Source organism: Lontra canadensis, unplaced genomic scaffold (assembly GCF_010015895.1).
Source record: "Lontra canadensis isolate GAN:19392208 unplaced genomic scaffold, GSC_riverotter_1.0 scaffold1, whole genome shotgun sequence".
Lineage (NCBI taxonomy): Eukaryota > Metazoa > Chordata > Mammalia > Carnivora > Mustelidae > Lontra > Lontra canadensis.
Window position 1 is genome coordinate 124,387,430 of NW_022630995.1, and position 25,242 is coordinate 124,412,671.

Here is a 25,242-nt window from a genome sequence, read left to right on the forward strand (position 1 = left end):
GATTAAGGGAAAGACACCCAATACCAAAGTCCTGAAGCAGGCTTTATGTGTTCAAACAACAGTCTGGAGTCCAAGAACAGAGTGATGATGGAAGAGTCAGAAAGCTTATAGGTCACTGTAAGGGTGATTCCCATGCTTTGTGTCTGAGCAACAGAAAGCATGAAGTTTTTTCATTTGCTGAGAGGTCTATCAAAGATTACATTAAGAGTAGATAGATAGGAAGTGAGGGAAGAATCAGGAGTTTGGTTTTGGTCCAATCATTTGGGGGTCTCTATTAGACTTTAAAGAGGAAAGGTCTCCTAAGCTGTTGAATATAGATCAGAAATTCCAGGGAATGGTGCAGTCTGGAGGTATAATTTGCAAGTTATAAATTAATGATGTGGATGAGGTCGTGTAGAAAGTGTCTTAGGAAAGTAAAAACATCTGAGAAATGACTGGAGATGACGTTGAAGAAATGAAGAACAGCAGGCAAAGGTGAATGGGAAGGAGCAGCTAGCGAAAGAAAGACTGGAATTAAAGGGCGTGTCTTTTACTTGAACTCAAGTCAAATTAAGAAAATCTTTTAAGAAGGTGGGTAAGGAATAATAATGTCAGATACTGCTGTTAGCTGGAGAGAGGTGAACATTGAGAATAGGTCATTACATTTGACAACATCATTGACCTTGATAAGACTTTTTTCTATAGATGGTTACAAAATCTCGCTATATTGGATTTAATAGACATTAGTGAAGAAATGGAGGCTGAAAGTATTAAAATTCTTCCGAGGAATTTTGATGCAAAAGGAAGCAGAGTAGTAATGAGCTATAGTCAGAAAGAACTTAGGGTCAAGAGGAAAGTTTTTACAGATGGGGGATAATAAAGGATATTTACAAGGTGGTGAAAAGTTTCTGGTAAAAAGAGAAAGCTCGTGATGCAGGAGAGCAGGGACAGTTGCTGGAGTGATTCCACAATGGCAGAAACTCACAAAGAAGTAGAAAATGTAACCTTCAGTAGCATTTTTATCTTTTTTTTTTTCCAGCTTGTCTACAAGGTTCACAATGATAGAAGAAAAGTAGACAATTGTTTTGTTTAAGAGTCTTATTACATGGGAAACATAAAAAGGGACTTCATCTGGTAACAGTATGTTGCACTTACTATCCTTGCTACTTATTCTGGGCTAGAACACAGATGCCAAAACAAAATCTTCTGATATACACCAGGGCATCAACTATATTTCTCTTAAGTCTCCATTACATAACCATGCAGGATCTGTACAACCCACACAGGTTTTAATGGACTGATACTTCTATACCATGCAGTAGATAACTGGTTATGGTTCATTGGTCTGTCTCTGTGGGCTCCAGAAGATTAGTTTACAGAGCTGCAGATTGTTATTTTTTCCATATACTTGTTTGTTTTTGGAGTCCCGTTTCTAAGCCATATTGCACAAATTGCCTTTCAACAGTGTGTGAAATTTTAGGAAAAAAAAAACGCTTGAACAGGAATATTAATTAAGGCTTTCCTTTTTTTCCCAATTCTTTTGTTTTCTTTTATTTCTTTCAGTGTTCCAGAATTCACTGTTTATGCACCACAGCCAGTGCTCCATGCAATACATGCCCTCCATACTATCCACCACCAGGCTCACCCAACTCCCCACCCTCTCCCCTCCAAAACCCTCAGTTTGTTTCTCAGAGTCCACATTCTTTCATGGTTTGTCTCCTCCTCCGATTTCCCTCAACTCACTTCTCCTCTCCATCTCCCAATGTCCTCCGTGTTATTCCTTACGCTGCACAAATAAGTGAAACCATATAATAATTGACTCTCTCTGCTTGACTAATTTCACACAGTGTAATCTCTTCCAATCCCATCCATGTTGATACAAAAGTTGGGTATTCATCCTTTCTGATGGAGGCATAATATTCCATTGTATATATGGACCATATCTTCTTTATCCATTTGTCCGTTGAAGGGCATCTTCGTTCTTTCCACAGTTCGGTGACTGGGGCCATTGGTGCTATGAACATTGGTGTACAGATGGCCCTTCTTTTCACTACATCAGTATCTTTGGGGTAAATACCTAGTAGTGCAATTGCAGGGTCATAGGGAAGCTCTATTTTTAATTTCTTGAGGAATCTCCACACTGTTTTCCAAAGTGGCTGCACCAACTTGCATTCCCACCAACAGTGTAAGAGGGTTCCCCTTTCTCCACATCCTCTCCAACACATGTTGTTTACTGTCTTGTTAATTTTGGCCATTCTAACTGGTGTAAGGTGGTATCTCAATGTGGTTTTGATTTGAATCTCTCTGATTGCTAGTGATGATGAACATTTTTTCATGTGTCTGTTAGCCATTTGTATGTCTTTGGAGAAGTGTCTGTTCATGTCTTTTGCCCATTTATTGACGTGATTATCTGTTTTGTGTATGTTGAGTTTGAGGAGTTCTTTATTGATCTTGGATATCAGCCCTTTGTCTGTAGTGTCATTTGTGAATATCCTCTCCCATTCTGTGGGTTGCCTCTTTGTTTTGTTGACTGTTTCCTTTGCTGTGCAGAAACTTTTGAACTTGATGAAGTTCCAAAAGTTCATTTCCACTTTTGTTTCCTTTGACTTTGGAGACATATCTTGAAAGAAATTGCTATGGCTGATGTCAAAGAGGTTACTGCCTTTATTCTCCAGAATTTATAGTTAAGACTTTCTTTGGATAGCAGTGATCTTGTAGAGGAAGAAATAGAATTTATAAGACATGAACTGTTCTTATTTTTACATATTAATCTAAACTCTTCATATTTAAATAAAATAGAGGTGGTATTTTTGAAATAGAAGTTTTTTTGAGCTCTTCCCATAGAAATGACTGATTGCTTATTCACCTATTAATTAGGACAAAGCACTTTTATTTAAATAGAGAGGCAAGTTATTAAAATTCTAATTTGTAATTTCATAATTCTTTAATCTTAGCTCATGAAAATTCTTAAATCTCTACTTCAGTAAGTCTGCCTGTTTCAATTCATAATCACCTTCTATATTTGAAAGTCTTTTATGCCTATGTGATGTCCTACCAGAATCCAAATTATAGAAATCATAATTGATTATTTGGTATTAAGGAGCATCTTGCTACTTTAAACTTCAAAAATGTAATTACTTGTATTTAATTTTAAGTAAATATTAACATTTACTTTATTAATTAAATAAATAGTCTATAATTACTTACCTTTTCTGTTATAAAGGACCACTAAGAGCAGTTAAAATTTAATTTAGTTTATCAGGAAGTTGAAGTAGGATTCTTTCTGACTCAGTCTTGGATGAAGTGCCAAAGGCCACAAACAAAATGTTAGGTGCCTCGATGGCCTTACTGGGTTAAGACCGAGACCAAGTAGGAGAAGTTCTTTGGAGAAATTGCTGGAGCCCAGTGGCATTTTCCATACCCTTTGCCACTGGAGATGGGAGGGAAATGTATTTCCTCATTCTCAAATCCTAGTGAGAGGCAGAACCATGTCTGTCCCTTGTATTTTGGGGGGCTCAAAGTAGACTGGTTTCTGACTCACATCAGAGAAGTCAAAGGCATGGCTGTGACCATGGGTTAGAGGAGATATAGCAGAGAGAAGAGGGCTACCACAACATGGAGATTCACTTTCTGTTTGTCAGGAAAAAGAATACTTGAGTAGTCGCTTGACTCTATGATAGAGACCAAGAGAAGTAGACAGTGACAGCGAGAGCAGAGTGAGCAAGAACGTGCCCACTTGATGTTTAAAACCAAGGAACTTTGCTCCAAAGGGCCTAGGAGTGTGTTGGAACCCAGTAGTGTGTCTGTGAGGTGTGGACTGCAGAATACCTGGGGTGAAGGTTAGAATCAGGAGCTGTCGGCTAAAGAAAAGCCATGGCCATTTCATGGTCATTGAAATGAGAGGTTCTCAAAGAGAGGATTTTGAGAAACCCACAAATATGCTGTAAACTAATAAGGCAGGAGAACAGAACAAAAGCTAGTCTGGCCCGCAGCACCTTTCTGAGGAAGGCTTGTCTAGGGGAGGGAGGGCATATCATTTTTGAATCAAGCTGAGGATTTTTATTATTACCAGGGACTGGGCAACTGAATTATAAAAGTGACAATTCTAGAGGGACTTAAAGTGCCATGGAGATCTTTTATTATCTGAGAGTGACTGTAAATATTATGAGATCTGCTGGAGATTTCATGCAAGTACTAGCTCACAAAGTGAATTTGGATGGGTATAGAGGGAACAGCAGAGTATGTTTGTGTATATATATATATATATATATATATAGAGAGAGAGAGAGAGAGAGAGAGAGAGACTTCTAGACTCTAGCTCATTCAATAAAAAGTTACATTGGTTTCCAAACAGTGGCTGATAAGAACAACAACAACAAAAGGCTTATCTTTCATTATCCAGATGCCACCATGTACTGCAAGGAAGCAGTTCATCTCACTGAATGACATTCATACTTGTTGCCTTTGTATCTTTTAGTGGGATGTTTGTCTGAGACACTTAATCATTGTTCAGACATGTGTGACTGTGGATGTTTTAATGAAGATATCATTCAGAAGAGAGAGTTTTCTGATCTCTATCTCACAAATAATCTTATACCTTAGAAATGCTGCAAAGAGAAGCTACAAAGAGCAGTTATAGCAGAAACAGGGTCAATAGTGACAGCTTTTCCCCGGCTCACTCAGCTCACTCCTGAGCAGCAGAAGCCCCTTTATCCAAAAGCTCGGCAGTATCTCTTGGAGCTCTTTACTCTAAAGGGCTGTGAGGCTTAAATTGTTTGTCTCAGTTCCCAATTTCTGCTCTGGTCTCTCAATAGCTTGTTTTTAAGTTTTGGTTTGTATTAGCAAGAAAACTACTTCCTTTTGTTAGCTCAATACCATAATTTTCTAGAAAGCAGTAGAACTAGAGTATTGCTTTGGAAAATGAACTCACAATATGTATATATGTAAGAAATGAGAATATTTTACATATTTGCTTAACCAAACCACATAATTGATAAGTTTCAACTGGTTTAGACTCCACTTTTTTTTTTCCTCCCCTGACTGGTTTATCTTATTTTGTAACTGATTTCTCTTCCTTTGCCTAGGACACAAAATAGCTTACTGTGAAGTGATATGTAACACAAAGAATATAAATAGACCTTGTTCAAAGGTCTTTATTTAAATTGTCTAACCCTGAAAACAGGTCTTTTATGAAGAAATGGTTTTCCAGGATTTTACCTTCTGTGCATCAGTTAGCTCATCTGTAAACAGGGCTAATAACCTTAGGAAATCACTTCACTCAACATCATCATATTTGCAAGGTTTCATCCATGTTGTGGGTATAGCAATAGTACTTTCCTCCTCATTGCTGTGTTGTACTTAATTGTCTTGAATATACTATCTTTGTATATTTGTCCACTTTACACGTCAAATGAAAAATACATCTGAACATAGGTAGAGGTTCGATTTGAAAGGATTATTGCAATAGACTGAATTCTCTGACTTTAAGTTATGTAAGCATCTCAAAGGTCAGGCAGAAGGGGCTTCTCTTTTATATGAGTAATTGAGGCTAGAAAGAACCAGGCGTTGGGGAGTGCAGTGAGCAGGTGGCAAAGTTGGACAATTTTTCTTTGCCACAAGCCAGTTCTTGGGAAAGTCCATTAAGGAGGGTTTGTTCTGCTCTCCAAGTGACTGCTTAATCTCAGGGGCATGAGAAAATTGAGGATTCTGTGGGGAGAAGAGAAGCTTAACCCAAGTTTGTTCAAGTGAAGTGGCCAGGCATCTAGTTCAGGTTGGTTAGTGGGGACAAACAGTTCAGGTACTCACTTATGAGACAAAAAAGGGAAGTTTAGGGGATTTCTGGTCTTGTGATAGGCAAGCAAGGGGTTAACCACGAGTCTTACCAGGTTATCTGGGGATAGGATCTTTGCAGTAAGGTGCTTCCCAGAATGCTAAAAGGCAAGGGTATTTCTTAATGTCCCAGTGTTCTGGGAATTCAAGTGAAGTTTGAATATTACTGTTATTACTCTTGATGAATATTCATAATGCTTCCAGTTTGGGGTCATTATTATTTGGGTTTATTAAAGGTGTTATAAACATTTTTATACACACGTTTTGGTGGACATAAGCATATACCTAAGAGTGAAATTTCTGTTTCAGAGGCTATGTGTACACTGAACTTTGGAAGATATGGACAGTTTTCCAATTAGACGTCATCATTAATATATGAGAGTTCCAGCTGCTCCATGCTCATGTCCAAAGTTGATATTATTAGCATTAACTTGAATTTTAGCCATTTGGTGTAGGTACAATGATACTGCAATGTGATTTTAATTTGTATTTCTCCAATGATTACTATTGTTTGAGCATCTTTTCATGCATATATTGGATTTTTAGCTGTACTCTTGCGAAGTGCTGTTTCAAGTGTTTGCTCACTTAAGTGTGTGTTTGTTTTTTTTTTTTTCCTGGTTGGTATGCAGAAATTCTTCATACATCCTAGACAGGATTCCTTGTCACAAGCATGTACAGCAAATCTCTTCTCCATTCTCTGATTCAATTTCTTAATGGTAACTTTTGATGAGTTGAAGTACCTATTTTGAATGAGTTCTGATTTATTAGTTATTCTTAATGCTTTTGTGTTTTTTTTTTTTTTTACATCTTTCTTTGTTCCAGGGTCATGTAGATAGTCTTTTTTTTTTTTTTTCTGAGAGCCTTATTGTTTTATATTTCACATTTAGTTGTGTAATCTACTTCAGTTCATTTCTCATATATGATGTGGGGTAGGTCAAGACTCATTTCTAAAATAGGCATATTGGTTAACACAGCACATTTATTGAAGAGGCTATCCTTTCCCCGATTTCCAAGTAATAGCTGTACAAATAGTTCAATAATCAGCCATTTGATTCAGTTAAAAAAAAAGTGAACTTATTTTTGACTTTTTTCTTACACTCAATTGAGCAATAACTCATTCAAAACTTATTATAGTGCGCCTGGGTGGCTCAGTGGGTTAAGGCCTCTGCCTTCAGCTCAGGTCATGATCCCAGGGTCATGGGATCAAGCCTCGTGTCGGGCTCCCTGCTCAGGCAGGGATCCTGCTTCCCCTTTTTCTCTGCCTCTCTGCCTGCTTGTGATCTGTCAAATAAATAAATAAAATCTTAAAAAAAAAAACACTTATTATATGTATACATACAGTATAGATTTTCTTTTGGGGGGTTGTCACTCGAAATTGTGTTTTTAAATTTTTTCCATCTTATTGTGGTAAGAACACTTAAATAACATGTAGCCCTCTTAACAAATTTTTGTGGTAATATGGTATTATTAGGTATAGACAGTGTTAAACAACAAACCTCTAGAACTTTCTCATTTTGCATAACTGAATTTTACCTTTTGATTAGCCACTGCTCTTTTCTTCTCACTGCCAATCATTATTTTCTTCTTTGCTTCTCTGAGTGTGACTACTCTAGATACTTCATATGAGTGGAATCGATCATGCGGTATTTATGCTTCTGTGACTGGCTTATTTCACTTCGTGTAATGACCTCAAGATTCATTCCTGTTGCATGTTGCAGGATGTCCTTCTGTTTAATGGCTGGGTAGGGGAAAACGCCTGGGTGGCTCAGTGGATTAAGCGTCTGCATTTGGTCAGGTCGTTATATGAGAATGAGTCCCTGCATTGGGCTCATTGCTCTGCATTCTCCCTCTGCCTGCGGCGTTCCCTGCTTGTACTCTCTATCTTTCTCTCTGACAAATAAATAAATAAAATCTTAAAAAAGTGAAGACTGGATAGTAGTTGATTGTATGTATATGCAGGACTTTTTATCCATTTCTCTGTCAGTGGACATTTAGCTTATTTCTGTATTGTGGCTACTGTGGTGCCCTGACTCCGGTGGTGCAGACACAGAGAAGAGCTGTGTTTCTAGCCCAGTCACTGTGCTGCAGTGGTGGTGGGGGTAGAGCTGTGGTGAGTGCTGCTTGTTGGCACAGCTGCTCTGTTCTCTGTCGTCCCCAGGGACTAGCATTTGTGCTGGGTTCCCTCAGTGCCCCAGATGAGATAGGAGCTGGTCCCTAGGGTAGCACCTGGCAAAGCTGGTGTATTGGATATGAGGTCTGAGTCTTTCCCTCTTCAGGGAGAAGCTGCAAGCTGAGGACACGTTTGGATGAGATTACACTGTGCTGTGCTGTGCTGTGCTAGGGTGGGGATTAGGGCAAGAGGGTGTTTCCACTTTTCCTACTAATTTCATTGAACCTGCTTGGGTGTAGAAGCCTGTCAACTAGCTTTTGGATTTATGACAAGAGAATTCATCTGTGTAGTGCTGTTGAGTTGGTATGCCCACAAGGGGAAGGAGTGTCGATTTCCTTCCCTGCCCCTCAGTACTATGCCCACTCCAGTCTGGCTCCTGTCTCTCTCACCTGAGGAACAGCTATTCTTTTGCTAAATCCCATGGGTGAGATTTCATTCTTCACCTTAACCTCTCAGTGGCATTTGGTCCCATTAACCAACCCTTGCATAAAATATTCTTTCTCCTTAATTCTGTTGCTACCACATGCTTCTGCATTTCATCTTCTTTTGCACTTTATTCGTTGTCCTAATTGTTGGCTTATCATCCTCCATCTGCTCATTAAGTGTTGGACTTTCCAGTTTTTAATTCCATATTCTTTCACTGTAAACTCTCTTTTCTAGCAAGTGGTTCATTAGACTGTTAGAATCATCTGAGGAGCTTCTAAAATCCTGATGCTTGGACTTCATCCCAAACTAATTAAAGCTGGGGTGGGACTAGGCATTAGTTGTTTGCAGAGCTTCTCAGGTGAATTTAGTGCACAGCAAAGCTGAGACTCACTAGACAAATCCATCTGAACCCACAATCTTTAAATACTACTTTTTCTTCAGAATAACCAACACTCGTGTTTGATTCGTAAATACATGGTATCGTGCATGGCATATAGAAAATGCTCAAAAACTTTGTTAAATGAATTCAAGGAATTACTAAAGTCAGGGAAATATTTGGTGTATAGATAATTGAGTGATATTACATTTTGGTTGTTTGTTAAGGAATTGTATTATTTAGTTGATGTTGTGGGTTGAGTTGTCTCTAAGACGGTCTCTGAGATAAAGATTTCCATGCAGAAAGAGCTTGCTTTTGGAAAAACACTTCTTGGGAAGCAGGTTCAAACACAGGAACGGTGCAATTGCACCTGCAGCATGGGTTCGATGCTACAGGGAGTGCTGAAGCTGGGATGGTCCTTCAAAGTTATCTCAATCAGTAAGAAGAGACTTGAACACTTTTGTGTCCCCATGTTGAAGCCTTTGGGTTTGAGTTGTCTCCAGAGCAGGACACCTTCCTTCAGCTGAAGGCTATTTCAAAAGGGACCCAGCTCAGAGCCTTAAGCAGCCAGCATTCCTGTCAGAAGCCTCAGATCCGAAGGGGTGATGGGGAGGATCTGGCACCTCGGCATCTGCTACAAGTAGAACCAGATTAACAACCAAATGGGATCTTACCGATCATCTTATTTAGACCTTTGATTTAAAGGTGACTTTACTGAGGCTCAGAGAGGGATTTGCCCCATATTATGTAGTAACCTTAGAGTCTGTCGGGGTCTAGAATGCTAGTCTCCTTACTCTTAGACAAGTGTTTCTTCAGTTATACCCACTGTGTGTGAGTGTGGGATTTATCCTATCACCATTTCTGTTAGGCCAGAAGGGAAACATTTTATATTTATCTCTGCAGGGAAATAGAAAATTGAGAAAAGATAATTATAGTTGTAGCAGCAGTTAGAAGCAGAGTTAGAAGTATTACTCTGGATTCACCTTTGCTTGGTGAGGATGTAGTACTCTTTCTGCAGAGCATGGAATGTAATTGCTGAGTGAATGTTTTGAGGTTTATATGTGCGTCCTTTGGTTATGAGGTTTATATCAACTTAGTAAACCAATAAGAAGTAGCGAGAATGTATAATGTTTTACCACTGAGAAACATACCCTGTCAGTAGGCGACCCTTGAAGTATTCATATGATGAGGAATCTCACATGTGATTGGAAATTAAAAGAGACCACAGCCTCTGATGAGACTGGGAAGTTGCTGGTCTCCAGAATCCAGCATCTCTGCAGATAGATGTTTCTACTCTGTGAAAAATGTTTTTCTTTGAGCCACAGATGATGTAAGTGCATAACTGAAGGTAGACAAGGTCTGGAAGTATTTCCACAGGACCCAACAGTTCCTGAGGCCCATTGAGGGATAAACAGAAGGATTGCTGTGAAACACTGTTCTTAATTATGATTCTTGGCCTGTAATGACACAGTAGACTTTGCCACACACAGGCACACATACCCATAAACACATTCTTTTCAAGTAAATATAAACTAATTAAACTAAATCAATCATGTAAAAGTTACCACTCACTGTATTCATAAACCTTCTGTTCATAGTTTCATCCAGAAACAGAACAGAAAATAAATATAGAAGCTGTCAAGAGAGGTAATAATAAGTTTTACTGTAATTAGGAAAATACAAAACAAACAAAACTCCTCTATAATAACCTTGCAGTTCCCTGGACTCATACATAACTACAGACTCAATTTATTACCTGAATATATAAGGTGTTTCTCTGTCTTTGTATGTCTATCTGTCTGGTTATCTAGAAGAGTATTTTCACTGCTCTAAAAATCCTCTATGCTCTGCCTATCGATCCCCCACCACCCCAGTCCCTGGCAACCCTTTTTACTCTCTCCATAGTTTTGCCTTTTTCCACAATATCGTATAGTTGGAATCATCACATAGTAGCCTTTACATATTGTAATATGTATTTGTGGATGCTCTATATCTTTTCATGGCTCAACAGATCATTTGTTTTTAGTGCTAAATAGTATTCCATTGTCTGGATGTACCACAATTTACTTATCCATTCATGTACTAAAAAACATCTTGGTTGCTTCCAGATTTAGCAATTATGAATAAAGCTGTTATAAATATTTGTGTGCAGATTTGTTCATGTAGACCTTAAGTTTTTATATCCTTTGGGTAAATACCAAGGAGTGAGATTGCTGGATCATCTGGTAACAGTTATGTTTAGTTTTGTAAGAAATTGTCACCCTGTCTTTCAAAGTGGCTGCACCATTTTGCATTCCCATCAGAAATGCATCAGAGTTCCCATTGTTCCATATCTTCATTTGCATTTGGTGGTATCAGTGTTGTAGATTCTGACCATTGTAATAGGTATAATGGTGTCTCATTGTTGTTTTAATTTGCATTTCCCTGATGCCATATGATGTAGAGCTTCTTTCCATAGACTTATTTGCCATCTGTGTGTCTTCTTTGGTGAGGTATCTATTAAGGTCTTTGGCACTCTGCTCTTTTTCCCCCCTCAAATAAATTTTATTTTAGAACAACTTTAGATTTACAGAAAATTTGCCAAATACAGAGTTCACAAATACTCTGCTCCTAATTTCTCCTATTATTAGCCTTTTGCATTTGTAGGATACATTTTTTTTTTATAATTAAAGAACCACTGTTGCTACACTGTTATTAAATAAAGTCCATTCTTTACTCAAGTTTCCTTAGTTTTTACCCAATATCCTTTTTCTGTTCCAGAATCCCATTTAGTACATTACATCTAGTATTCATGTTTCCTTAGGCTCCTGTTGGCTGTGAAAGTTTCTCAGTTTCTTGTGAAAGTTTCTCAGACCTTCCTTTTTTTACATGATGGTTTTGAGGAGTACTAGTCTGGTATTTTGTAAAATGTCACTCTACTGGGATTGGTCTATGTTTTTCTCAGGATTAGACTGGAGGTATGTATTTTTAGGAGGAAGGTCACAGGATACAATGCCATTCTCATCACATTTTATTAAGGGTACGTAAAATCAACATGACTCAAAATTATTGAGGTTAACTTTGATCATCTGGCTAAGGTAGTATGTGTCAGGTTTCTTTGCTGTAAAGTCACTTTTTTCCCCTTCCCATTTTATATTCTTTGAAAGAAAGTCACTATGCACAGCACATGATCAGGAGTTATGCCCCACCAGTTGAGAATAGAGGATATATTTGAAATTCCAGTTATTTGGAATTCTGCTTGGAATTTTTTTTTTAAATGTTTTTCTTTTCCTCTCATTTTAGATGAGGATACCAGCATTTGTTTCCACAAAAGAAAGTTTCTACAACCTTAGGTGTTCAGGCCCAGGATCCCTCAGCATTGTAAATTTTGTGTGAATTTTTCAGGGAAGAACATAGATTTTGCTAGATTCTTAATGTTGTCCATAACCTAAAAAGAGGTAAAGAATCACTGCCCCAGTGTAAAGAGGAGAAATAACACAACCTACACATTTTACATACCTTGCTCTTTCCTAACTGCTTTGTGCTTGCCTCAGTTCATGTCCAGCTGGAAGCTTTATAGCTCCCACACCCAGATTCCTCCTCCAGCATATGCCAGACTGCTTTCAGGTCCAAAAAGAACTTTGACCGTTGTTGTTACAGTTATAACTCTGTAAAAACATAAGCATCACTTTGGACTCAGACTCTTGACTGGAGGGAAGATATTCAGTTAATATGCTCATACACACCAGTTTTGATATTGAATTGTGCAGTATGGTCACTAAAGGGTCATGTAAAAATAAGAGTGTTCTACAGTTGATGGAAAACTGAGTTTCCCCTTTGGAAAGAAATTTCTGGATTTGTCCTTTAGTTCTGGAAAACATTACATCATCCAACTATACAGCCTGATACATTCCTTGCATAGCTTCACATATTAGTAATGACATTGGTTCAAGTTTAGGCAAGTGAACAAAAGAAGACTGGTTGTAAAAAGGCTTTTGATATAAAACATTATTTTCTCTAGTCATTTGATCACTTTGCCTGAGTAAAGTAAGTTATTTTCTTAAATTAATATCATATTTCTGTGGAATAAATCCTGTTTTGTCATAATAACAGAATTATTGATAGATTTTTTGAAATAAAATGGCATAGTCAAAATGGATAAAATGTTGGACTGAGTTGCAGAATATAATGACTAACAATGAAACATGTAGTGTATGACTTAATTAAATGCATTTAACTCTTCTTTTTTTTTGCTTGTTTTATGTAAATAGTAGTAGACATTTTCCCAAATTACAGGGTTTATATACTAAAGTGCAGAGAAAAATTGCAGATTATTTCAGCTCTTTGGCAGAAAGTGCTTTAGCTTCTAGACTCTTAAAATATATCTTAACATGTAGAGATGACTTTAACGTTATTTTAGTATTGAGTGAGCTAAACAAAAGATTTCTATTATTTTCAGGTAGGAAAAAACCCTGAATTCATGCATGTGAATATGAACTACATGGGATTCACTTAAATTTTAAAATAACTTTGAATTTCTAGTACAAGGAAAGGTGAACTATCAACTGAATATTCATATAAGATTAACTACAACAGACATGAGAATATATATTTATACAAATAAGAATAAAAGAAAGGAGCTGTAATGTATTTGATATATTCCTTTTTTATTAATTTGAAGAGATTTTTCTTAGCTGACATTGATTTTTTTATTGTTAATAAACAAGAATTTTTGTTGTTTTGTTTTGTTTTTTGTTTTTGTTTGTTTTTAGCTGTGGAAAGAAAGAAAAACATTTGGGGATGTCTGGATGGAAGAGTGACTCTGATAAATTATAGAAAGAGCAGATTCAGATTTTCCAGGACTAATGATAAGTAAGGCTAATAGAAACTAAGAATTTATCTCTCTCTCTCTCACACACACACACACACATACACACACACACACATCTATACATATACATTTATATAATATATCCTAAAGCAATATATGGGTGGATGGTGATAAGATAAATACTATTTCACTCCCATTATGGCAGGTTTATTGTGAAATGACAAGTAGGAATCAGGATTACCAGATTTCATAACTCTCCCACCTTAGGATACCCTCTTAGCCTTGCTGTCTTAGTTCCTGTGGGTGCATCCTCTGTTGCTCCATTAACTCACCTAGTGTGTACTCTTTTACCAGTCAGGGTTTTCCTCTTTCACTGAAGAACAGCTCTCTGGGTGGTTAATAATCTCTCCTGTTTCATCAAGGGAATGTTTGTGATTATCAAATGAAAGAATGTAATAGACATGATAGTTGATTTCTCAGTGTTTCATTCTGGACTATTGCTCTGAGCCAATCATGGTTGTTTTTTTCTCCTTGACAGTGATTGGTTCAGCAGTGGCCAATGCTGGAAAACTTCTGAAGAAAACAAAAGAACAAAAGTAACCCTTATTCTGAGAAGACATCTCAGGAGGAAATGCTCTTTACCTGATTGTGATGTGTGGAAATGCCCTTGCTTTAGTGCACGCAGGCTTCCTGAGGCTGCAGTTAGCTTAGAGGACTGGCAGATAGTAGATGCCTGGGTGTCTCAGTGGGCTGAGCATTTGACTTTTGATTTTTGACTCAGGTCAAGATTTCGGGGTGGTGAGATAGAGCCCTGCTGATGGGCTTAGTGCTGAGGATGGAGCTTGCTTGAGATGCTCTCTCCCTCTCCCTGTGCAACTCCCCATACCTGTTGTCTCTCTCTCTCTCTCTCTCTCTCAAATAGATAAATCTAAAAAAAAAAAAAAAAAAAGAGCTGGCAGATGGAAAGTGCTTGAGAGAGTGTGTATTTCATACTATACAGGAAGTATATTGAACTACAAAAATACAGAAGCCGTGATTCCCTCAAGAATCATACAGTCTAGTTGGTAATAAATACACAGATATGAAAAAAAAAACTATAATATAATTGCCAAACAGTCTGTTTATGTTTGTGTTTGTTAGAATAAGATGGGATGATTGAAACAAGATTTTAGGACAGCAGGTTTAAAGGACAGGTTGGCGTTAGAGTGGTACATTGAGAAGTGGAAGTTACAATATTCCAGGAAGGGAGATTTATGCTGAACCAGTGAAGGGAGGAAGGAAAAAATTTGGTAGTGAGTTCCAAGGACCAGAAAGTAAGTTTGTAAGTTTGATTGATACAACTTACAGTGGTAAGGGAGGAAAGATTTTTTTCCTTCTATCCTCAATAGCTAGGTCTATGAAATAAATGACAACAGGCATATTAACAGGAGAAAAGGTATAAAAATTATTAATTTTTAATATCATATTCATGGGTGCATCAGAGCTAAAAAACAATAGTGAATACCCACAGAGTGGTGAGATTTGAGAGCTTATATTGTGTCTTCATAGAGAAAGGGGAGGAGGATATGTTCCTCTTAGGGGAAAATATCAGATTTTTAGGAAAGATGAATGAGCCTTTAGAAGAATAGTTGGGAGGTATGATCGAATATGACAAAGTTTGTTTCGGTGTCCTGTCCTCTGATAAGAGTCAGTCTTATTTAGTTGATGAAACTCCGAGGGAGGGGATTTATGATGGTAAATTCTTTTGGGGGAATCGGTCTGTAGGCAGATAGGAGTTCAGAGAAAGCCTCCTCTGCATTTGCTCTTTTTCAAGGGCTTTAGCTCAAATAATCCGTATGCCAAAGAGACATCTTCCACAGTTGGAAGAAAAAAATCAGGCTGGAAAGTTCTCATTATTAAAATTAGTGTTAATTTTTTTTTATGTTGTCTGGTCATTTCATTGGTTAAAAGGGTTGTACTTGTAAAGGATTTTGCGTCAAGAGACACAATAATGCAGTCCTTAATTGATCCAATACAAGTGTATTTTGTAATCTATCAATTCTGTTTTCCTCCCCTGAATGGAAACCTTGTGGATGGGTTTGAATACTAATTTGCATCCTAATATCCAATTTTCCCACATACCTTCATTTTCTTCAGAGTTTTCAATCTTTTGATAAGGGATGACAATTGGCTCTAGGGAGGTTACAATTTCACCTGCAATGAAATGGGAAATCTCATTACTAACCTCCAAGTCCCTGCAGCTACAGTGTTGGCACTGATAAGGCCACGAGAAGCAATTTTAAAAAATCTACATCATCTCCTGAACCTTTAGGAGGTTTAACTAACTGATTAGCATATTTTTCTTTAATATTTTGGACTCTGATATCTACTTGAAGAGAATGTCTGTATCAGTTTGTAGTGTTTTTTGAATTTTATAAACTTCTTAGTATCAGATCCATCCCACCTCTAGGGGTTATATCTTATCAGCAGACTGTATGTAATTAAACTCAGAACAGAATTGCCTGATACATGAGAGGTTGGATTTCAAAACAAAACCATGCCCCTTACTTCTAAGTTTGCTTTGTATAAATTACTATCATTTTTTGAAATTGAAACTTTCACCATATCAATACAGAATAGACTAGATAGGGGTAGATACTCCAAGTATAATTTTAAACTTCCTTATGGGGACATTCATCGGTTATTTCTTGGGGAATACCATTTTATAAATGTCAGCGTGATAGTTTTCTGAATTGTTAGACTGTCTCTCTGGCTATAAACTCTTAGGGTATGTACATACTCCTTTGCTTAGGCAGAAGGTTAATATACATTATTAAACTATTTTTTGCTCTTTTCTTTTTCCCTTTATCTCATTGTCTGTACTCCCTTTGTGCATCTCTAGATTTTGATCGCAGATTGCTTCTGAACTAGTAATATATCTACTTAATTTTATTTAAAAGAAAACAACATTGAGTACTTGGGGCAGTGTTGCATGAATTTAGGAAATTAAGTGCTAAAATACTTTCTTCATCTTTTATTTCTCATGACAACTATCTTTTGGGCATTTGACAATACCTACTATTTTTATTTACTTCTATTTGGAAAAGCCATGCTGTAGTTGTGACTGTGTCTCAAAAAGCATCTCTTTTCCATGGAGAATTACATATTTCTATTGCTGGCTATGTCTAAATGCTTATCAGAGTTTTGTTTTGTTTCCTTCTCCTATAGCCAGCAGTCAGCCGAGGACCTTGCCCGAGTACCCGCCAACTCCACTAGCAATATCTTGAATAGGCTATTGGTCAGTTATGATCCCAGGATAAGACCAAATTTTAAAGGTTTGTTTCTTACCCCCTCCAAAACCTTCAATCTGTGCAGTTTAAAAATTAATTTTATGTGTTTAATCATTCAGTTGTGATATTCAAAACAATAAGGTTTCAAATTGGCACTGTCCTGTGATGTTGCTTAGGTTTCGAGCAATTTAGTGACAAAAATATTCAAAGACAAGAAGAATACTAGTTCTGATAGTTTCATATGGTTCCCAGTTAAAAGAACAAAATAAGTATATTGTGGATTAGACTAACCTCCATCATCGGTTTGCTGAGCACTTAGTATTCCAAAGCTTAGTGATTTAAATTTCAAGCTCTGGACACAGATCTGGCTTTCATTCACAGACACCAAAGTTATAATTTGTAGAATAGCCTACACTTGTTAGGGATAGACAATAGTTCTGATATGTTTTTAGATTCTTTTAAAATTTTTGCTAGCATTTCACATTGATAAAAATATCCTTCTACGCTTTTGCTGAAAAAAAAAAAAGATGGCCATATGGTTTTTAAAAACATGCTAACTTTGTGAATAAAAGCAACTGTGTTTTCTACAACAGATTGTTTCTACCCCAACAGAATATTACTATTTATCACACCTTTCAAGAACTAAAACCATACTTGCAATAAAAGTCACGAGAAGATTATATAGTTGTGCAAACTTTCTTTCTTTCTTATTTTCTTTTTTTGTCCTCTTGACGAGCTGGGAAAAGCTATCTGAAAAAAAGTATCCTCTGGAAAACTATAATCCTTATTGCTGGCTAAGGACAGGTATTAATGTAGATCAGATTAATATTATAAGGCTTGATATTTTTTTCTTCTTCCTTTACAGAAAAAAAAAAAGTCTGCAGCTGTTTCTAGTCAACTGAAGTTATACAACTATGTTGTAAAAACAGGGTTTTTTGTTCATTACCAGAACCTATTCAGTTACTTTCAACAACAGCCTTGGTCTGGGTTGTCACATGTCTACCATATATTGATTCACCACCTGTTTTCCATCAGTCAGTGGTTATGTGGCTAAAAGGCTAAATTCACATTTTCCCTTTGTTAACCCAACCAGCAGCCCACAATGAATAAAAAGAAAAAAGAAAAAAACAAAAAAGCAAGCAAGCAAGAAATTTGCAACATTATACCTTAATTCTCACTCCATGAACTTTCAAATTATTTTCCAACATGTCAGGCAAAAATCTTTATAATGATTCTGTTATATGTCTGATTTACTTTGTATGTTTATGAATTAAAAATCAAAATATAGTCATTATAAGTAATATGTATTGAACACTACTTTACTAATGAAAATAAGACTTGAAATGATTATAAAAATGCAAAAAACTAAAACATTAAAAAATGTTTTTTTTAAAGAATGTTTTATATTTTCTTAAGGTAAGTGCATTAGCCATTTAAAAACTTCTTTAAAGGTTAACATATTTACTCAGTCTTAACAATTTAAGAAATAAATATTTCTGAATAATAACATGAGTTAATACAACTTAACTCATTTTTTAAATTTTTATTATGATGCCTTACTTGGGAAAATCAGTTAATAGCAATTGTGAACATGGAATACTAAGACCATAGTTTTAAAGTTTTGTATCTCAAGTGGATTGGAAAAAATATAAAATCAAGTACATAAACCATAAAAATATGATAATCTAACCAAATTCTTATAGTTACTGAGTATGTTCTTAATTTTTATTTATAGGCATTCCTGTTGATGTCGTAGTCAACATTTTTATCAACAGTTTTGGATCTATTCAAGAGACAACAATGGTAAGATTACAGGCAATTTAATATTTTTAATCATCCAAATTTTAACTAGAAGATAGTGAAAGATATAGTAAAACTGAAAATAAGGAGTAACTCTATGGAAAAATACATGCTTCCTTCTAGTATGAAATATCCAAATTCCAAGGTGTGTTACATCAGTGATTTCAGTGCCTATATAATTTTGCAATTCAAATGTAGCCTTAATGCTAATTAAAACTTACAGACTTGGAAGAATTAATTGACTCACTTTGAACTACTAGTTGGATACCACCTGGGAAAAGCATTTATGAATATTCTGGAGCAATGTTTATTTCCTAGTATACATGTATGTATGAACATTAAAAAATACTTAAGTGTTCATGGTTTATTTTTCTTTCTTTTTTAAATTTTATTTTAATTTTTGTAATTGTTTATTTTTCTCCTAGTTTCCTGAGGAGAATCTTTGTTTCCTCTCTTGTGCTAATATTGTGGTGCTTGGATCAGAGAATTGTAAAAAACAAAGAGGAAAATTAATTTTTATAAGATAAGGCAACAGAGCTCTGTGAAAAAATTATGTAATAAGAGGAAAGATCAAGGAAGGGCAAAAGAGGAGCAAGAAAGAGGTGACAGGCAGGCTCCTGTCTTGAATGGAAAAGAAGGGTTTGAAGGAGTGGCTGCTATCCATGATGAGTTGACTACAGGGACAAAGTCTTCTATAAAGTAGTAGTTTTGTTAGTAGGTTACTAATTAGTGGATTACATTAGCAGATTTTCTGAATGATGTGTAATGTAATTACTTCTGCTTCTTAAAAGGCATTCAATAAAGTCTACTTGCTCTTTGATGTTCTAGAATATTAGGTTTTCTGCCTTTTTGAAAGACGACGTGCTGAAATGATACTTCAAGTGGGAGAAAGAAGGCCCAAGTTTTTTGTATTTTTTTGAGATACTTATATTTTATTAATAATATATACTGTGGATCGAAAGGCCAGTAATGGATAGGGCACAGTACAATTTTTCAGGGACTACCTCAGGCTAGAGAAAGAATTATTTAAAATATTTATTCCTTTATTCCTCATGGCAGCATAATGTGTTATCAAAGCAACTATATACTGCATTTAATTTATGACACCCATTTTTGTATCTAATTGCAATAAGAATGTTATTTATTTTTTGTAGAAGCATGTATTTAGCCCCTGAATAATTGGTTATTTTCTTAGTGTGTAAATATTTTTAGAGAATTATTCAAAAGTAGATTTTGGAATCAAATTCATTTATTTCTGGTGACTTTTTAGTTTACTTAAATGACAGAAACAGAGTACAGATCACCAGAAGACAGCTACAGAATAAGATACAGACTGCCGTATAGCACTCAGGAGACAAGTGTAGCACTTGTTAACCGAAAATGTGATTAGTCTAGCTAAGCACTTCACTTTGTAAGAATAAGAGATGTCCTTTTTTCAAGGTGAAACTTCAAAGGAATCCATTTTGTCTGGATACTCTTCTCTGTGCCCTCTTGTATTTCTTGGCATCACTACACTAATACTAAATCATCCCTGAAAGATGTTCTGGCCTGTTGGAAACACTCCTACTCTGTCTTGCATTTTAGGACAGTTAATGCAAGGATGTTTTTTCTCATTTGCATAAAAGCCACACATGTGTCCAGCTCAGTAGATATCATTAATGTATCTCTACTTCAGTCATCATTGAACGCCTTCCAAATGTTAGACACTTCAACTTCTCCAGGCCCTGTCTGTAGTTACTTGATGATATCCGGCTGAAAACACCTGGGGAAAGGGTATGCTAGAAAAGGGAAAGGAACTTTCCTACAGATTATTTGAGGATTATAATAAAATATTGCATATTTTTAACATATTCTCATACTGTCCTCCTCCAGGGATTCAATATAGTAGCTAGCCTGGGGTACTTATTGCTGGGACCAGATTCTGCCTATTCTGTCCCTGCTATTTATCCCTGATTTCCATTTCTTCTAATTAGAAGCTTTTCTGGCTGCTCTGACTCACTTTGTGCCTTCTTTTCAATCCAGGTCTTTCATCTCTATCACTTGTTACTTAAATCTGATAGCTTTATTTTTATCTCTCTCTCTCTCTTTCTTATTCATTTATTTTGCTAATAGCCCAAGAGCATATTTCTTAAAAACAAAGCAAACAAAAAAGTCCCCCAAAACAAGAGGTTGGGAAAATAGAGAGTATTAGATTTGTGTAAATAAAGGATATATGTTCAGGGAAACAATATGGTGACCAGTGAGTAAGTTGCAATATTAGACTGGCTTGTGCTTGAATCTGTTGTGAAAATTACAAAAATAAAGCGACAGTAGCTTTCAGTGATGGTGATTCTTGGGTTGTTATGCATTCTCAAATTCATTTAGTATTTCACAATAGAATTTCAATCCAAAGAAAATGCTAAAGAAAATGAACCATTTATAAGCTTGTTAGTAGCACCATTATACAGTTGGGGGTTTGTTTATTAATAGCCCACTAGAAATTTCCCCTACAAAGTTCTGCTGAAATAAAGGAACTCATAAAATCTGGGAAGATTTGATACTGCCCCAAACTTTTCTCTCCCATTCAGACCTTTCTTTCTCAACTGGAAGTTGCTTATTCCAGAAGGCATATGCAGAACACAGAGCTTGGGGGTGACTGTGACTTCAGTAGCTGCAAGTCAGGTGGTGGACAGATGTAGGTCAGTTTCTGAAAGGGGAGGGCGACCATTCCATTTTTCCAACAGATAATGCTGATTATCAAAGAAGCAATCAAGTTTATAGGAATTCACATTGTTGTTAGGAAATTTGAACCAATTCCATTTGGAAACCATATCTTTGTGCTTATTTGTTTTTTTTATTTTTTCCTTAATTCAGATGCTAACTATTGGCGACTAAATTAAAAGTAATCTCACACTTATTCAGAAGCCATAATTGTGTAGTGAAGGAGAAATTATAGCCATATTAGTATTCCTTAAGATCTTCTACACTTCCATGGTTATAGGCCCCTTCAGCTTGTTTTATTATCTCATTTTATAGCATTATAATTCCTTTTTCTCATATCTGTGTTTATTTACATTCCACTAACTTATATTTTTGTAAAGTATCATTATAAATACTATACGTGGTATTTACTGACATTAATAGTAACATCACCAAAATTATTTAATAAATATAATCATCCTAATTTCAAGTTCTGATTTTATCAGTTTGTATGCTACTGCCTGTGGCAACTGAAACAAATATTCAGAACAGTGAGAAGAATGGTTTTTTAGAGGTCAGGGGGCATCTGCTCTGTGGTTATGATTGTAATATATGTTGATTTTTCCATTCGGTTCTTATCTTTGGCTTAAATCACTGGTCATAAATAAAAATGTGAACTATTGCATTTGTGAGGAAAAATTAGGTAGTATGTTTTATTATAATAATTAATGCACCAACTTCATCAGAAACACGTAAGAGCTATTTCATGGAAATAGGAGCCTGTTTGTGTAATCCATGTTCTTTCTTTGGTTGAGGCATGCTTCATGATTATACTGAATTATGATTACACTACAATTCATGGTCCCATCAGACTTTCAAAGCCTTTCTACTGCACGACTTATTATTTGTCTCAGTAGACTTCGACTCTTTTTGAGCAACCCAGTGTGCCTGTCAGGAAAAAAAAAAAAAAAAAAAAAGAAGAAGTCACATTTGGGAACTGTTAAAAGAGCTGAATTATGGTTCTTGGCAATTATTTATCTCTGTTGTTTTAGAAACAATTTTATGTATTTCCCTTTATATAAACTTGTTTCTTTCCTTAAAACTTGTCTTAGCTTACTATTCTTTTTATCTTGTTGCTTTTATTATTAACTTTCCAGCATTATTTCACTGTAGAATAATATTAGACATATTTTCCCCATTTTTCTCTATTTTGCATCTTAGATACACAAAGTTTCAAAAGGTTTTTATATTTATTTTTTCTCATATGATCAATATTCAGGTCTGTACCCTGTGGTAGTCTAAATAATGTTCCCTCAAACTGTCCATGTCCTAATCTCAGAGCCTGTGAATAAGGTATTTTACACGATAAAAGAAACTGTGTGTTTATAATTAAAGTAAGGATCTTGAGTTGGGGAGATTATTCTGGTTATCCAAGTGGGCCCACTATCATCACAGGGTCCTTCTAAGCAGGAGGCAGGAAGATCAGAGTCAATAGTGGTAGATGTGATCAAGACAGTGTGAACGTGGAGTGACACAAGGAAGTGATGTATCCGTCAAGGAATGTAGGCGGCCTCTAGATGCTGAAAATGCAAAAAAATGGAGTCTCTCTTCAGCTCCTCAAGAGGGAGTCAGCCTTACAGATACTGTGACTTTAGTCCCATGAAACTAATTGTGATGTTTCGAATTCCAGAACTGTAAATAATAATTTATGATGTTTTAAATCACTAAATTTTGATAATTTTGTTACAGCAGCAATGGGAAACTCATACATGTGCTGATGAACACTTTGTTAATGCATTTTTTTCCTCCCAAATTCTATTGGAAGATTATCTAATTGCATATAACTTCATTCTAAATGCTACTGGAGAGTTATCTGATTATATATATAACTTTTTCATATATGAATATGGGAAAATAATCAATGGTTTTGAATTCAGTGATTACTAAATATTCTCACTTGTTAATTATAATAAGGACATAATTTGAAAGAGAATATATTTTTAGTTGTTAAAAATGTATTTCATTCTCTTTTTGTCAAAATTACTTTTTTAGTATCTGCTTTAAAATGAAGAATAATATGATTTGTCACGGATACTTTCCTCTTCCCTTTTTTCTCCTAGCTGTATTATTTAGAAGTATTGGTGATTAAACATCATATTAGGCAATAAGGAAGGATGAGAAATGCTCAAGTTTTATTTTCTTCTTCCAGTAATTTGTCATTGTTATCAATTGATATAGGAGAAATTAAATTAATGGTATTAATAATACTAGACAAATATCCTAACCTGTCAAAATGTGACAGTAATATGTATTAAATAGAATCATGCTGGGTACTTTCTATTCAGCCCAACAGACTGCCACTCCTATGGAGTTCATAGATCAGGGAGGCACCACTGTACCACCTAGCAGGCACTCTTAATACACATGGAATATTGGAATATGTCTAGAATTTTTAAATATTTATAGGTGTTACTAAACAATATTTAACTAATTTTTTTTAATAAAATGACATATTGGGAATAATTGCTGAAATATAACCTAAAAAATTTTAGTGGCATTTTGTTAACTCGTAATTCTTACATGAAATATCTAACCTCACTAATGACTAAATTTAAATCTTTTCAAACCAGGCTTATAACAGCTCTTTGACAGAACTTTAATTATAATGCTGATCTCCCTCATTGCCTTGAATGTTAATATTTTTATTACTTAACACTACAGATGAGTTAGAGATTCCCTGTGTGAGAGGCAGGTAAAAATTATAACTAACCAGAATAGTTATCCTAACAATAATAGAAAGTATAAATATTTTTAAAATATTAAAATATCAATAATACAACTTAATCAGTTTTAATGTCTTGTTGTGAAATGTTTTATTGCCTTGAAGAAATAGTTGAATTTGGGTCTTAATTGGGACTGAAAATTTTGGAGAACATCCATTTTCCAGATAATGACTAATAGTGTGCTCTTTGGAATGAACAATGCGTAGTATTTGTCACCAAGTTCTTTAAAAACAATTAAGTAATTTCCCACTGATAAAAGAAGTCTGTTTCTGATGGGAATTTGTTCATTGCAAAATAAACGATAAAGCTGTAATTACTGTGATTGACTAATTGAAAATGAAAATAAATAGGTTTCAAAGATAGTTATCTTAATATAGAACATTTGAAATGCCAATAACTAGTAATTATTTAGAAATGCTCATAAAACATTAACCAAAGCAACTAATGAGCTTTTATCTTTTAATGAATGTTAAACTCAAACTATTAATTTAAACTATAAAATTTTAAAACACTCTTAAAAGATATATAAACTTGCTACAACTTGGATTGAATCATAATGATATGTGACTACACAGCTAATAGAAAAGCATCTTTGAAGTACTTTTATAAGGAAATAATAAGATATAATGGCCAAGACTGATACAGTGAAATAAGCAATTTCCAGATTTTTGGTGATGCTCATTATAATACAACTCTGGAGTTCTACTAAAAAATTAAGAAAAGGATTACAGTGGAGACTTGAAGTTATATGGTGTGTTAAGCTTACAGTGGAGCAGTTGAAAGCACAAAGAATAATTCAGGAGATGCTCAGAAGCAGATTTTAGCACTGTGTCAAGAGTTGTGACTTTGAAGTAGATTACTGTTAAGAATAATTGTTGGTTGGGGGCACTGGGTGCCTCAGTCGGTTAAGCATCTACCTTCAGCTCAGGTCATGATCTCGGGGTCCTGGGATCAAGCCCTGCATTGGGCTCCCTGCTGAGCAGGGAGCCTGCTTCTCCCTCTGCCCTTCCCACTCATGCTTTCTTTCTTTCTCTCTCTTTCTCTCAGATAAATAATAAAACCTTTAAGATAAACAAACAAAAAAATAATTGGTTGATCAACACAGTACAGAACAAACTAAA

General features: G+C 35.6%; 1 protein-coding gene across 2 annotated transcripts in view; it reads left to right on the plus strand.

Annotated features, from left to right (window-relative positions):
• The window catches only part of GLRB (glycine receptor beta), a 97,407-nt gene that overhangs the window by 20,274 nt on the left and 51,891 nt on the right, over positions 1–25,242 (plus strand). Inside the window, exons 3-4 of one of the 2 annotated variants that reach the window (XM_032863008.1) lie at positions 16,798–16,904; positions 18,595–18,662. The exons of the other annotated variant lie outside the window; for it this stretch is intronic. Of the exons in view, the coding sequence (XP_032718899.1) occupies positions 16,798–16,904; positions 18,595–18,662 (175 nt within the window). The remainder of the gene's footprint in view (positions 1–16,797; positions 16,905–18,594; positions 18,663–25,242) is intronic. 2 annotated transcript variants of the gene reach the window in all.